The sequence below is a fragment of the Elgaria multicarinata genome, chromosome 4 (genome assembly GCF_023053635.1).
Source record: "Elgaria multicarinata webbii isolate HBS135686 ecotype San Diego chromosome 4, rElgMul1.1.pri, whole genome shotgun sequence".
NCBI classification, from domain to species: domain Eukaryota; kingdom Metazoa; phylum Chordata; class Lepidosauria; order Squamata; family Anguidae; genus Elgaria; species Elgaria multicarinata.
The window spans coordinates 50394690-50410876 of NC_086174.1; the positions used below are offsets into that span (position 1 = coordinate 50394690).

General features: G+C 39.5%; 1 protein-coding gene across 4 annotated transcripts in view; it reads right to left on the reverse strand.

Moving 5' to 3' along the window:
* BIRC6 (baculoviral IAP repeat containing 6) overlaps window positions 1–16187 on the reverse strand; it is a 169003-nt gene that overhangs the window by 118535 nt on the left and 34281 nt on the right. For 2 of the 4 annotated variants that reach the window (XM_063124260.1, XM_063124257.1), the window contains exons 15-31: window positions 15864–15995; window positions 15453–15631; window positions 13425–13555; window positions 12752–12913; window positions 12531–12662; window positions 12075–12172; window positions 11615–11762; window positions 9204–9337; window positions 7860–8006; window positions 7242–7429; window positions 5589–5903; window positions 5107–5206; window positions 3953–4167; window positions 3589–3797; window positions 3013–3359; window positions 1402–1621; window positions 833–966 (exon numbers count right to left, since the gene is read on the reverse strand). In XM_063124260.1, coding sequence (XP_062980330.1) covers window positions 833–966; window positions 1402–1621; window positions 3013–3359; window positions 3589–3797; window positions 3953–4167; window positions 5107–5206; window positions 5589–5903; window positions 7242–7429; window positions 7860–8006; window positions 9204–9337; window positions 11615–11762; window positions 12075–12172; window positions 12531–12662; window positions 12752–12913; window positions 13425–13555; window positions 15453–15631; window positions 15864–15995 — 2991 coding nt within the window. The remainder of the gene's footprint in view (window positions 1–832; window positions 967–1401; window positions 1622–3012; window positions 3360–3588; window positions 3798–3952; window positions 4168–5106; window positions 5207–5588; window positions 5904–7241; window positions 7430–7859; window positions 8007–9203; window positions 9338–11614; window positions 11763–12074; window positions 12173–12530; window positions 12663–12751; window positions 12914–13424; window positions 13556–15452; window positions 15632–15863; window positions 15996–16187) is intronic. The other 2 variants (XM_063124258.1, XM_063124259.1) reach the window with 2 other exon arrangements.

Sequence of the window (16187 nt, forward strand, 5' to 3'; positions counted from 1 at the left end):
CTTCTAGAAACCACATTAAACCTCAGTAAGGATAGTCAGTGGTGAATAAAAAGAAGGCAATGGGTGATGGAATGCCCTGATACACTTTCATTTCATGTATGTGTTTTTTTAAAAAAAAACACACACCAACCAGCCTCTTTTTAGGTTAAAAAACTTCCTAAATGCAATTTATAATTTCACAACCTATCCAACAAGATAAAAGATGACTAAAGCCATAAGAGCTCCATTGTAACCCTCTAAGTATATGGAAACGGTTTGTGTTCATTTACCTAGGAAAACATTTGAATACTCAAAATAAATATTAAGACATTGGCACCAGGACTCTGAGGGTTGCATACAGTATTCTGGGGATACACAAGAGCTTTTCAGCCTCTCTTTCTTTTGCAGCCTCCTGTGCTCTCCCCATCCCCCTCTAGGTCATCTCCAAAGTTCAGGGGACCTCCCAGAGCAGGATTCAATGAGCACTTTTATCCTGCCCTTTAGCCAAAAAGGCTCTCAAGGAGGCTTACAAAAATATTTCTTAAGACGGTTTATGCTTTTAATTGTGAACTGCCTTGGAAGGGCCTTGGCCCTGAATGGCAGTACAAAAATACCTAAATAGAATACAAAAAAATTAACCAACCAGTGGATAAGATCACTCTCCTCACCCGCCCCCCCCCAATCAGTCTCTCTGTCACACACACACCTTGCTCCAGACAAAGCACAGCCCTTTACATAGATTAAATTTTTATCTACTCTGCAAAAATAATTAGAGCAGCAATCAGATCTAGTCTTCAAATGACATATTTAGTAAGGACATCAATTTGATGATAACTAGAGAAATCTATATTACCTTCTGTGCACCTGTGGGCAGGGAGCTGTGGTTGAAGAGGGGATAACAGGTTATCCAAGAGATTCAGCAAACTTTCTAAGACACCAGTGTTGCTGAGTGATCTTTGGCCAATGCAAGAAAGCAACATGAAGACCCTAATTACAAAGACAATTAAAAAAAAAAGACCATTAGGTGTAATTCTAATTTCATAAGAAAGGCAGCAATGCCCCAACTGACAACATTACTTTGCTGAATTAGAATCCAAACTAGCTGTTTCTCCCTGTTCTGGTTACTCAGGACTAAAGAACCCAATCATATTGCCACTATTTGGTGTCGCATAAGAGGTGCAGAGTTTTTAGAGCCACTAACAAGATGATGGAAACAACCTAGATCAAATAAATCAATGTATGGATTCATATTCTAAAATGAGTTGGAGATGGTCTTAACCCTGATGACAATGACAACTAGACTGGAAGATTCTAGAATTATACAAGCTTTTTGCCTATTCTTCCTAAGTTCTAGTGATACATGGATCATTATTCCAAATGAAGCTTAACTGGAATAGTAAAGAAGATGCATCTTAAAAGTACCTGTCCTGTGGGAAAATGAGAAGTTGCTCTGAATTATACAATTCCTGCAGGACATTTGAAAGAAACTGTCCCCACCATCTTTCGCCTCCACAAAGCTGAACGAGTAGAAGGCCTGTATGCAAGCGTATCTTAGGGGTCCCGCTGATACACAAGTGCTTGAATAATTCTTCACAAGCTTGAGCATGAAATGTACTTTGCAGAACCACAGGAACAGAATGCCCTTGGAAGAAATGAACAGTGTAAGTTTCAAATGCTGTACACATTCTATATACTTAAGCTGAACATCGCTTCTAGAATTGAAAACAAACATGACTCTGTTCCAAATGCATCAACTTGATTGAGGGCTGTTTTTTGTTGTTGTTGCTTTTTGCTTTGCTGTGTAAAAGCACAAAAATATCTGTACAGAAAACTTCCCTCATGGAAGCTTATTATTCAGGTAATTAAATCACAAAGGTAGGATAAATTGAGACGGTAAAGAGAGAGATCAACTAGCTCTGCCTTTGGCAAAGGCAGGGACCAAACTCAGAGGGAGGAGCTAGTCACTGCAAGACCAAGGTAAAGATTTGGTCACATGATCCCATCATCCTGGGTAGTTGGAGGGATTGGTAGTGGGGGGGGGGGGAATGGCAACAGGGTGTTTATTTATTTTTATTTAGTCAGGATAACTGACACACCCACACAAAAGGAGATGTGCTTGCTTTAACAGATACCTGCACTATTGCCAGTTCTACAGGCAGCTGAGCTGTCTCTTGGCAATTAGGCTAAGAGGTGTTGAGGAACCTGGCTCTCAACTAAATTATGTCCATCTCCCAGTCAAATCCCTCACCACTGTTGCATATTCTTAGACCCAAGGCAGCCCAAATACCATGATGCTATGAACAACCCAATGGACCCTGGAGTATCTTGTTGTGACAGGGGATTCCTTGTGCAATCAACTTTTTGCTATTGGTATCATGTCCTTTATAAAGCCAAAATGCCTTGCTTTATTTATTACATTTCTATATTGCCCTGTAGCTGAAGCTCTCATAACAGTAGGCTGCTATAAGCACACAACGGTGCTTGTCAAATTTGACAGAACAAATAGAAATTTAGAGGACACAATGAGCTGTTGACATTTATATGGGTAGCAGTGCGACTATCTATAACTTGGAGAAAGGAAATAGCAAACCCAATGCAAATATGGAAGAATAAGTTATGGCCCATTGCTCTGATGGAGAAATTATCAACTCAGGGCTGAAAACAGAAGACCCAGGACAAAAGGAGAAGCTCCAAACTCTAAAGGAGGAGCTCCAAACTTTACAGGTGAGCCGTTCCTGAAGTTCCTATGACACTTGCAAACTAAACAGCTGCTGAAGTGTCCAGATTAGGCCTTAATTGGCCCTTCAGCTTGCTAACTCTTGCCTCTTCCCCTTTATGCAAGTCATATGCACTTTTAACTTCTGTCTCATTCATTTAACTCATTTAAGTCTGCAAATGAAGTATGACAGTATTCTGCACAGCTTCTAGACCACTAGTGGCATAATGAGTTGTGTACATTTCCAGCCTTGGCACTGAAATACCAAGCAAGCATATTATTCCAGACTTGTTAATAAAAATAATCACGTTACTAACCATTGGAAGAGTGGAGCAAGCTAAGTAAAGTATCCAACAGGTATCGGATAATTGTGCGCAACTGCTCTGTGGAGGACATCTGAATCAGCTCTTTGGGATCACTTTGTTCCTTGAGAATCTTCCTGCTTGCACCAAGAGCTACTTTAAGCCTCTGTACAGCATGGTGAGCCAAATTAAGCTGAAGCTGTAGCTGAATGCAGTCTTGATAAGCAGAAAATACTCGACTGTCTTCCTCCACTGCTTTATCTGGCTTTCGTAAAAAATACTGAGCATTGTTAGCACTGTTCAATGGAGGAAGGTCAATGCTTTGCAGAAGTGTTTCAAGTCTATGGCAGGCTAGGTTATACCTGTGAGAGTGGAAAAGGGGGAAAATGACACACTTACATTTAAATTAAGGAAAGTATCCCACATAACAGCTAACAGAAACAAGCTAACAGAAACAAACACTCGGCCTTCAGTGTTTTAAGCAGAGTAAAGTAGAGGAGACTAACATTCAAGAGCTTTCTGTTATGCTTTGTGCCACAATATAAGGTTAAAATTAACCCTAGATAGTAGATTTCCAGCATATCATCTTACCTGCACTGTATGTCTTCCTGCAATGCAACCATCATAGCTAAGTGTTGATCAATTTCTGGCTGGTTTGCAGATTCGACTTCCCCTCGTAAAGGATCGTGCATAATCTTCAGCTCGCTTTCCAGTGGCAAGATATACGTATGGCCATAGTAAAATCCTAAAGGAATTTTGGCTCTCGCATTTGTACTTCCATAACGACCAATGACAGTGATCTGAAATGATAGGCAGAATAGCCTTTAATGCAATTGTATTATTATTTCAAAGTGTGAGGATCATACAACAATTGAAAACTATCTAATCTCAAGAACATTTAGCAAATCCAACTTATTAGAAGAGATACCATTTTTTTTATTGAACTGATTTTTACCTTCATGAATCGGCAAACTGGTGGTGGTATTAAATCATGTAGAATGAGAGAATGGGTGCTAATATCTGTAGCGACCACTAGCCTTCTTCCATCAACTTCTTCACCAAGTGTCCAAATATCAATTGACAAGGAAGCCAAATCACCACAAGTTGGAATCAGCACATCTGTCAATAATATGGGTCTGCCAAAGTCCAAGGTCACAAATCTCCTTGCACCTTTAAAAAAAAAAGGTGAGGCTTTATGAACTACTAATAAAAAAAATGAACGCAAGGTGCCAGTGCCAGAGAGACAGTCATGATCAACGCACAACCCAAAACCAAAAACAGAAGACCATGCACCTCTAAAGTTACCAAGTGTTTAACTTCACTACAGAAGTTACTTCCATTGCAGCCTAACACTGTTGTAATTAGGACAATCCTTGTAACTATGGTTTGAAGAATGGTGAACAAGCTCAGGCTTACATGCTCCCTTCTCCCCTTGGACCCTTCTGCTTAGCTCTAAACATTGTTTGTTAGGAAATCAACATCAGCAAACCAGGTTTAGTGCTAGCCCTTCAAACTAAAACCAGAAACCATGGCTTCTGATCCTGGTTTGGAGGACAGGCACTAACTAGAGTGTGCCAAGTGGCAAACTACAATTAGTGCTGAACAAGCAACTGAGATGGAAACTGGGGTGGGGGAGACTGTGATCCACAGCTTGCTCCCAGTTCTCCAAATCATGATTTGAAGAAGCTGAATTATCATGTAAAAACAGGAAACATTATTTAAAAGTAGGTTTGAAGGATGCCAACATAGTAGTCCATGGAGGATCGGTTTCACGTCTTATGCTAGTTTACCTCTGTTGAATACACAAATTTCTTCAGACGCTTCGCCCAAACAAAAAAACACTCGCTGGTTTCCAAAGAACCATACAACACGTTCCACATCTCTAAGAGAACTTTGGGTTTCTCCTTTTGGAACAGCAGATTTCCAGCTATTTGGCTAACTGCTTTTGAAGCTGAGGGAATGCAAAACGTTTGATTGGCCCCAGCAATCTATTTTTAAACCTAAGAGTCCAGCACCCTATTGCCTAAAGCAGCTCTGGATCCCAGTCATTATATGAGCTATAAGGACCAATTACCCTCTTTGTGTTAAAACCAAATATTATCATTTTACCTGAATGCATTCGCTCTATAATGATGGACTGATGAGGCGGAGGCTGAAGAAAATGTGAAGCATGAGATATTGCAAGAGCAAGGCCAGTCCCAAGTGGATTCTGAAAGAAGGGAAAATGAACCAATATATCACACACTGTAACAGATATTAGTCACTAGCTATTGCACATGCAAAAGTAAAAAGAGGCAGCCTTTTGGAAACTTAAGTTTGAAAAAACCAATTACATTATATAAGGATTAGTTTATTAGCATACCAGTGGAAAAGTTTCAAAGCATTAATGAGCTATCTATTTGCACTAGCTTCCTTATATGGAATTTAGGTTTAAAAGATTTGGGGATAGATCAAGGAATTTTAACAATACAGCCTATCAAAACATACTGTCTACACTCAGATAAATAGGCAAACTAGCAATCAGTCAAAGTAGTTCCTGACAGTAACATTAATTAGATTGGAATTTCATGAAAGCTCTTTTTTTTCGTTACCGTTCTGGACTTGTTTGCATTTTTGTTGTGTGCAGAAAGGTTAACTGGTGGAGGATCAATGACTGAGCCCGGAAAAAGCTGTGCAAGCTCTGCATTGATAACAGCAGAAACTGCCTCATTAGGTGGCGTTAGAGGCGGAGTCATAAACAGGGGGGTTGTTTTAGGAGTGGGTGGGATGACATCCGACGGATGAATGAAGAACCCTGGGGCTGCTACTGAGTTGGAAGGCACAGAGTTGTGAACAGGACCAACTGCTGATGCTGCTGCAGCAGCTGCTGCTGTTGTCTGGTGTAGTTTTGCTTCCAGCTTTGCTTTCTGCAGGGAAAATAAAAGCAGCATATGTACTGTAGGCCAGTGCTGCCTATAAAGGCACTAGCAATAAAAGCATTAGCAACAAGCAGCATGAACCAAAACAAACAAAAAAGCAAATAGCCTCAGCTTTCATTTAAACACACCAAAGGTTTCTACCAAAAAAAGATGCAAAAAGTAGCACAAAAAGGTGATAAACAATGCAAGGGGGGAAATGAAACTTGCAAGAACTAACGTTTTAGAACTCACCTACACCCTACTCAGCACTTCAGTTAGAGACACAGCCGATGGGCCAACTGGTTTAAATACATTTAGCCCAATGCATTCAATGGAATTTTATTTCCAAGAATGCTCAGGATTGGAGGCTTAAATCCCAATCAAATGAAAGCAATTAGAGGCTGGTGGTTCACACAAATGAATCACATATGTACAGCAGGGCACCTGGTGCACTCTCTTCCATTATGCATACAACCTAACACTCTTACATCACATGCATCTGACTGCAATGCTTCTTCCACATCAAAAAAAGGATGAAAGGATCGTAGGAATTGGCACATATGTATTAACATAGCTCATGTCACATATCAGAGTACCTTGAAAGAAGGATGCATACAACTGATATCCCATTGTATATATGGGATTCTCAGCTAGAGGTGTGTGTGTGTGTGTGTGTGTGTGTGAGAGAGAGAGAGAGAGAGAGAGAGAGAGAGAGAGAGAGAGAGAGAGAGAGAATGTACATACATGACTATCATCATGCTTACTTGGAATAAATTGTATTGAGATCAATGCATTTTTCACAAAACTGTACTGATAATTGTGGTCCCCAGTCTTAAAATACTGGAGTTTCATTGCACTGTGAACAGACCTAAAAAGGGCTTAACTTGTGCAAGTAACGTGGCCCAGTTGGATTGTAGCAAAAGCACAAACTTGAAAAGGAATTCACAACTTTTGCATCCTTTCCTTCTTTCGAGTCCAATGAGATTCTTGTTGTACTAAAGAGCAGCTTATTTTTCTTTAACAAATCCAACTGGTTTTTGTTCTCCATTTTTCACTGTTTGCCTTTAATTCAAGGTAAAAATCTAAATGTAACTTAACATTAATCCATATACAGGAAAGAACTTTCTGTATAGGGTATAAAGTGTGTCATGTGCACCTTCTACAGAGGAAAACTTTTCTATGTAGGAATACTTTTAACATATGAAGTGGCCTCTAAGATATGCCCTAAAGAAGCGCTTTTGCTGATATTGATTTGAATTTTTTTTTTAAGGAGAAGTTTTGTAATTATGGTAACTACTCTCTCAGCTTTTGAAGTTTAGAGACATCATGAAAGAGATGGCCTCCAACCTGTTGCTGAAGCTTCAAAAGCTGCTGCTGTTTCTCTTGAAGCACCTGGAGCTGTTGCTCGGCTGAGGCCATTGCATGAGAGAGAGACTGCAAAGCTACCTGGGCCGCTGAACTCAGTGCTGTCGAGGCTTCCCCAACTGTCCCAGATGAGAGGCCACCAACTGCTGGGGTAACCCCGAAGGTACTCACTGGCATGAAACAAAGAAACAAAAACGTGTATGTAGAAAAGCAGCAAACAAAGCATTCTCATAAATACTGCATTCTAGTTGTATAAATACTAGAGATGAAAGCAAGCTCAAAAAAAAATATATAGCCAGTTACTGGGGAATATTTTCCTTTTATAACAAGAATTACCATTCTATGCAGCTTTAATTCAAAATTCAATTTGCAAAGCAAGCAGGGAAAACAAAGTGCTCATTATCAATACAAACACATTTTTCTCACCACTGATCTAAACTTTGAAGTATTTTAAAATCAAGGGGTTTTATTTTGCCTAATTTTACTAATGAGAGGCTTAAATCAATCCCTGCATTCTAGAACCTTATTCAGACAGAAAGGCTTTATCAGATTAATGCTCTAGTTTGGCTGGTTTAGAAAGAAGTAATAAAGTGTATATACCAGTAAACGTACTTGCATCGTCCCTTTCTATTCTGGTTCCATCACTAGTCGAAACACAAGTAAAGTGCAGAGGTTCAACTTCCAGGAGACCAGTGAGGGAAGTAAAACTACCTTCAGCGGCTGCACAGCTACTGATCTTCCCATTTCCTGAATGAAAAAAAAAACCCACATAGCATCATTCAATTCATTTTCATAATAACTAGAAATGAGGTAGCAACTTTTGTTGTGGGCAATGCACATCCCAGCAAATGTTGCTGGAACATTATCCCTAATTTTGACGGATGTTTACATCCAGTTTACTAGGCTCAATTAAGGAATAGCATATAAAGCAGCAACTCCAGACAAAGCTCTTAATAAACTGTGCTTTTTTCTCAAGGCTGCAGAGTAAAATTGTGCAAAATGGGGTGGTTGTGTGGCACCTTTTTCTACTGCAAGAAGACATCTGCCCTCAGAATGGGGCTTTTCCATTTTTATTTTGGTGCATCTCACCCACACCCACACACCCAAGTTGCTTCTGGACTGTTGGGAGACTCCAGAATGTGAGACAGGAGACCACAGCAAGAAGGAAGCATTGATGGAAATCAGCAAATCCTACCTCCTTGCATGAGTTGAAGTGCCTTCTGCTTGCACAAGAGCACTTTTGGATTCAAGCATTTATTTATTTATTGCATTTTTATACTGTCCAATAGCCAAAGCTCTCTGGACGGTTCACAAAAATTAAAAGAAGAACATTTAAAAACAAGTCCAATGGAAACAAGTATTTGATCAATCCATTTAGATAATGTGTTGGATCAAGATTTGTCAGTCCACAAACAGAAAGATTCCTTCTGCTTATGAAGGAACTGGGATCAAGCTGACGCTTCCCAATGGAGAAAGAAACTAGGATAGAATTTTTCTCGGATTTCTCCCTTCTCCCTGCAATTGCTGGCACTACACCAAGGTTGTTCTTAAGGGTTCTTCAACCCTCTGGAACAGCGTGGGAGATGTGCTGGGAGCTGCAGTCCGAAACAGAAGAAAATAGTTTTACACACACACACACACACACACACACACACACACACACACACTGCTTTCAGCACCAGCAGGACTCCATGGAGAGCAAGTCAAGATCCAACACATTACCTTAAGAAAATAATCTTAAAGTTAGTCAAGAGAAGTGCACTATAAAAGTGTATACATTTGGATCTTAAGTAAAATGGCATGTTCCTCACAAATAATAAACAAGGATCTTTAATGATACTGCATAAGAAACATTATGTAAATAGGTGATTGTAAAAAAAAGTACTATATTGATTAAAAGCTATGCAGTGAGAAACAGTAATATTGTCTGATATATGTGCATACCTGAGAGAACATCAGATAAATCAATCTCATCTGATTGTACACCAATGCTGCTGTTATATATATTCTTACAAGAAGAGCCACTCATTTCCAAGTCGAAGAGCACTGGATCAAAAGGTGAACTATATAATCCATACCTGTAGGGAAAATGACAAATCAATGAACTTAACTGATATGATGAAATGCATAGTTGTTTTATGGGATAAGACAGACAATTAATAGTTATAGGTTATATCCAATGGGTGTCCTTCCAGTATTAGTAAATCAAATTATCCCTCTCATCTGCACCTCCTGTACCCTCTTCAAGTCTGAGGGTGAGGTGTCCTTTGGAGCAGATTTGGAGGTTGTGGAGAAGGGAGGAGGGGAAGGAGAACCCCATTATATGAATATATGTTTGCTCACATAATGCTAGTTTTAGTCCTTCGGGACTTCCAAAGAACAGCCCTGTTGAATACTGATATCTTCCACACCTTTAAGGTTGCTTTTTCAGGAAGAAGAAACTAACTGGACTTTTTCCTTCAATTGAGACTTTTCCAGAAGTTGCACTAATAGTCACAAGTAGTGCAAACAAAAATAATGATAGGCATGTCGGTTGCTTTCAAATGAGGGAACCTCAGTTTCTATAATGCAATGCCTCTACCTTGAATCTGGAAGAAGAGCCATACTTGTTCATTTCAGGCTGAGAAGAGGCAGCACGCCTTTTCCCAGGCTATGTTATGAGCCAGCACCTACCATACTAATGCCCGTAGTCCATATTCACAACTAAAACCAAGTTTAAGCATTATCTAACTACATTTAGATCCAGTTACCACACTGTAATTCCTATGTCATTTAACCCAGGAATGGCCAGGGAGAAGCAAAGCAACGAGTGCACTACCTCCTGCATGCTCATCATTTTGCTGTCAGTTAACAACCCATGTCACACAACCCAGAAACTCTGAGTTGTTTATGGGCTAAACAACCCAGAGTTAACCTAACCTAAAATCACAACTAACCCTTAAACCTAAATGATCCATTAAAATAACCCAGTATTTCCAGGTTTGCATGTCATGAAACAATGCAGGTTCCTGTGTTGTTAACTCAGAGAGGAAATGATAAGCACATGGGAGGCAGCATCCTTGACACTATAATTGATCCAACAATTCCTGGATTATACCAGGAATTGCAGTGTGACATATGAACTGATTCATAAAGATATCCCTGATTCCCTGCTTCTCTCTGGCCCATTTCATCTAGCCTATGAAAGCAAGACCTGATTGACTCTAGCTACCAAAGCTAATGCTCAAGATGCCTAGAGGGTGCCCCCCACCATTTGGTGCTAGGGCTGGCCTGAAATGACAAAGAGGAGTTCAGAATCATGTCACCTTGAAACTGGCTGTTTTGATTCACCTTTTTCTGGAGTGGGAAAGAACTGTATCAGAGCTCAGACAGGCCTGCCCTTTGAGTTTGCATATTAGGAAGGGGGTGTCTGGTAGGCCAATGATCAGGTGTGCAGGAGTGGGGGGGGGAGCCACCAGCAGGACAGCACATAGCATGCTCCTGTGTATGTACACACAGACACGCAAAGACACACACACAAAAACTCAAGCTCCAAAGCCCAAGATGCGGCGCTCACCAAGTGCCTCTTACCACTTGCCTATATCAAAGCAGTAGCAGCAGCAAGGGAGGAGAAAATGTTCTTTTATTTAAAAAGATTTATACCCCACATTCCTTAAAACTAGTTCAAGGGGTTAAATAAAATCACTATTAAAACAATAAAACTTCAATTAACAAACCTAAACAGCATGATACAACAAAATAAAACAAATCTATGACCGCAGCAGAACAAAACTACAACTAGCACCTCATCACAGTAATATAAAACCACCTGGGACACATATTAAAATCAGTTATTGGCCAACGGCTCTTCTAAAGATGGCATCTGCCATCTGCCAAAACGTCATAAGGGCAAGACGAATACTCCTCAGGAAGGAGTTCCAGCACTGTGGTGCAAGTATAGGAAAAGCCCTTTTCCTGGTCACAGCCAGAGGGACTTTAGGAATAACTGGAACACACAAGAGGACTTCAGATGATGATCTTAATGAGCAGCAGGTTTACACTGGATTTGGCAGATATACTGGTCTATAAAATTGTTTAAAGCCTGTAAAGCTTTAAAGGTTATCACTCACACTTTGAATCAAGCCTGGGGAAAAAATCAGAAGCCAGTACAGTTCTTCTATTCTACAAGAGGGAAGTTCCTACTCCTTTCATTGGAGTATGCAGCATGCATGCATGCATGCACGCACGCACACACACACACGCACTGAAAATATAATTATGAAAATTAAGTCAGGACGTATTACCAATAATAATATATTAATGTTTGTTTTTGGTCTCTGAAGATATGCATATGATATACATATTTCTTCTATTACCTTGTTTGAAGTAACGCTTCCATAGGTGTTAACCGATCCTGTAACTGTCTGGACACTGCAGTTAGCAGGGATGCACAAGCAGTACTGCAACCAGCTAAATCTTCATCCTTTACATAATTCAGCAATACGAAATACCAATAAACAGATCCTAGAAAAAAACACCAATAGTTTTTCAGGTTCAGGTAATCACCAAAACAGTGTTTATACACATGTTTGTAGAAGACAGACCAACGGCTGTTAAACTATAGTAAATAAAATATTTTCAGTTAATAAGCTGTAAGAGGCTTTAGTAAGCTTGCAGATATTAGTGTCTGTTTAGACTTCAGAGAACTAGTGAGATGTACAGTTAGATTTCAACTATTTATTAATGGACATCCAAAATTGGTAATCGGCAGATTTTGAGCCAAAGAAATTATAAAGTATATAATATAATATGAACAGAATACAAAATTAAGCTTACCTCCAGTTGCAGCTGCAGGTAAATAAGATATATTGCCAAGCAAAGCCTTCAGAAGAACTGAGCCAAATCCTTGTTGACTTGGTTCAAACTTCCCATTGCTAAAAAATAATACACAATAAATTTAGTTTTATGATTGTATTTTAGCACTGAATATAGATGGCTCATTGGCAAATAGTCTACAGAGTTTATTATATCGATCGATCAGTGGAGAAGAGGATCTTCCACTAAGGAAGATCCAAGGTATGTGGATCCTAGGTATGTGGATCCTATATCTACATACCTTGGAGTAAGTCCCACTGAACTTACTGAAACCTACCTCTAAGTAGACATTTATAGGATTGCATGGTAAGACAGTGATTTTCCATATAAAAGTATGTTAACTAGCATATTCAATTAAAGAGAACCATCAGTTTAATGTAGTCAGACTATGCAACCACATGCCATATAATTACCAACCTTATACAAAGAGCAAGAAACCGTGCACATTTGTGTGCTATGCTTCGCCCTGCTTCAAAGAAGCAAACACGCACTATATCGAAGAGACACATCCTTGTTTTAGATAGTAAGCTCTCATTTGCTTCTTTTGAACTGAAAACAAAAACAAAAACAGACTTTAAAGCATTGCCCTGAATTTTAACAACATTTCTTAACAAAAGTCAAAGCAGAAGTTCTTTTACCTGCCCGGTCCATTGGACTGAACTCCTGCCAGCCAACATAGTATGTCTAACACAAGACTCTGAGCATGCTCTGTGACAGCGCCATCTTCTGCCTTTTTGCAAAGTGTGCTAAGAAGTCTCTCATGGAATTCTGAGAACTGTAACATAGCACACCGCTGAACTCTAGGGGGAAAGAAAGACAAGTCCCAAGAAGAATGTTAATTACTGAAGTGGAAGTTACTAGCATTAAATGCCAACTTGTTACAATGCCCAAGCCCACCACAAAGAAAATACGATTTATTTATTTATTTTTAATTCCCCTCTCATCAGCTGTCTTCAAGAAGCTCTAAACTGTATAGTTTGTTATAGAAAAGCATGTTGCACAAAGATGTATTGCAGAGAGCTGCCCTGACTAGGTAATGGAGGGTAGCTATGGCCATATGCCTTATCACATAGTACAAAAGGCCTACAAATACCTATTTTTCTGGAAGGTTTTACTTTTCCAACAAGCCATTCAAATAAGTGGATGTGCTCAGCAATTAAAAAGGTTCTATTTACATAAAATGTAGCTGGAGTTTTGAGCCAACCCTGATACAATATTATTTGAGTTAGCATAGAAATGAGACAATTTAACTCAGTTTAACTAGGTATTCGTTTTCAGCTTTCTCTGAAAGTTAAGTGGTATCAAACTAACCTTTCCTTTGAAACAGATGTTTTTTTAAATCTTCGAATGGTTACAGAGACTTCTTGAAGCAAGTCGCATCCTCGGAGGTTGTCAGATTTCCGTGATGAATTGCTGGCCTCTGTTTTATTAGACGACTTATCCTACAAATTAAAAAAAAACCTAAAGACTTATACCCTTTTATTCAACAAATCATACTCTGCATGCTCACAATCTAATATTTTCAATCCCTCTAGATTGGGAAGCAAATATAAAAACAACAGCAAATTCTGTTCAGACATTAAAAGGGCTGTTTTATGTAAAAATAATGTGAAACTTACATAAAGTTTTATTTGATTTCTCTACAATGTACAGACACATTGAACCAGTTCACACAACAACTGTGGGTTAAACAAGCCATGGTGGCTTGGTTAAACTGGGGCACGCGTCAGGCGCCCTTTGTCTAATCCCCCACCAGGTTGTGGCTTGTCGTGTCATCCGAACCCAGACGGCAAGATTTTTTTGAGGGGGAAACCACACTGCAATAATCAATAGACTGTTGTATGGTGATTTGAGGGTTGTTTCCCCCTCCAATAAGCCATGCTGCTCAGATTCAGATGACATGATAAGCCATGCCCAGGTGGGCACACCACAGCTTAAACTTGCTTAAACAAGGTATCATGTGAACCAGCCCATTATAGTGTGATGATTTCTTGACACAAGGATCCTGTTCGCACATTACAAAAGCCACCATGGGTTAATTCACCTGCAGGGCTCCATGACACACACCAACCACTATTTTGCATGTGCAAGCTGCAGCATGGGTGCACTGTGGCTTGCTGTGTCATGCAAACTTGGTGAGGGGAGGTTGTTGATGTGGTTAAAAACGTAGACACATTCCTAAAGCAGTTCATGGGTTGTGGGTGGTTTGTAACCATGCCAACAACCCACCTCCACATGTATGCAGAACACAAGGCATGGACTGCTCCCACTGCAGCTTACTTATTCAAAAAGGGGCACAGAGGCATGGACTGCCCCCACTGTGGCTTGCTTATACAAAATGGGGCACAGAGCCCCTGCAGGGTGAATTAACCCATTGTTGCTTACTGTGTCGTGCGAACCAGATCAATGGAAACACGAAGACAGTCAACTGCCAGAAAACAAGTGAGTTTGGGTTTTATGCAGTTTTATTTAGACTATAGCTTCTTTTAACAGTTATACTGAAAGAAGAGGTTTAGAAAAATATAAAGGAACATTTTCTGAAGCTATCTGATATTATACACTTAAGATTAAACTATCACTATCTAATGAATCTTAACTTTGTTTACCAATCAGTCTGACTACATTAAGTGCATTGGAGCCAAGCGTATCAGATTCTGAAAAATTAAATATGTCTGTATTCACATGTCATGCTAAATCAGTTTAGCGTGATGTGAACAAGAATAAATGACTGCAGTGAACCTTGGACTTGCATGCTTCCCACCCCTCCTACTAACACAGCCAAGAAGATGTGTCTAGATGCTTTTCACTTAGTTTAAGTGCAGCTTGCCAGCTTCAGAACTATGATTAAACTTGACTGCTGTTAGTTTAAACAAGCCAGCTTCAGGAACTGTGGCGTGAAGTGGGCTTGTCTGAAACTAATCATAATTACAATTAACGATAGTTTAGTTGATATGAAAAACAGTGGATAAGCAAAAGCAGAGGCATACACTTTTCAATTCCTCCTCCTGTTCTGCCTGGGGCTCACAGCAGCTTGCTCTTGTTCATTCATCTTGTGCTAAAAGATGGTTTAGGGTGACATGCAAACACGGCCAGGGTTGGTTTACAATCTTCTTTAGAGTTCTCATGAATACAGAAAAAAAGAGCAGTCAAGGGGCCAAAAAACCCAAACCTTCTACTTATTTCCTGACTTCCAAATTCTAAAAGATTCCACAATTTACTCTTAGCATACTGTTAATTTTAGATCTATATTACAATGAGACAGATGACAGTTCAAGTCTAACAGATGGGATTTCAGCAACTGATTGCATTTTGACCATGCTTTATACGTTATTTAAATACCTTGCCTGCTGCAACTTTCGCCAAAAGTGAAGCAAGTGAATGACCCTTGCTATTCTGAGGTTTTAGAGATGGTATCCTTACAACAGGCCAGATTCCACCATTGCAGATCTCTTCTGTTCCTCTGTCATTCACTGCTTTCACATGAATTAAAAATGAACGGTATTTGCCACCTGCCATACCTAAAAGTAAATAGACATAAGCAAACAAAGTCTTTAAGATTTATTTCACATGTATGTTTCAAAGCAGGTAACAAATAAGCACTTCACTTTTGAGGTATAACCTTTAGGAAAATATTTTAGTCTTGGACTCTAAGGTTGACTGGAGAAACCAGGTTTGTTTCTGTGCAATTCTTTAAACAATACTTAATGTTTTGCAGTTTCATTCAAAAATGTTCTAGCAAACAAAATATACCTTTAACAAGCTTTGGACTTGTTAGTGTCAACATTCCAGCATGCCCTGATAGATCAAGTCCAGTAGCCAACCATACAGGACCACACAAAATATCTTCTTTATGATCTTCTAAAAAGGGACATAGCCGAAGACCTGGAAAAGAAAATTTCAGAAAGTAAAGCTGCACTGCAAGCCACCTGTTCAAACAAATATGCCATTTCTCAAAAATGGTTGATTACATTAAATTATTAGCAAAGAACCTGCTTGGTTCAGATCTAATACAAAACTATGTTTTCTGGTTGTGAGAAGGCACTGCAGTAAGCTCATGCCCAATGAAAAAAGAAA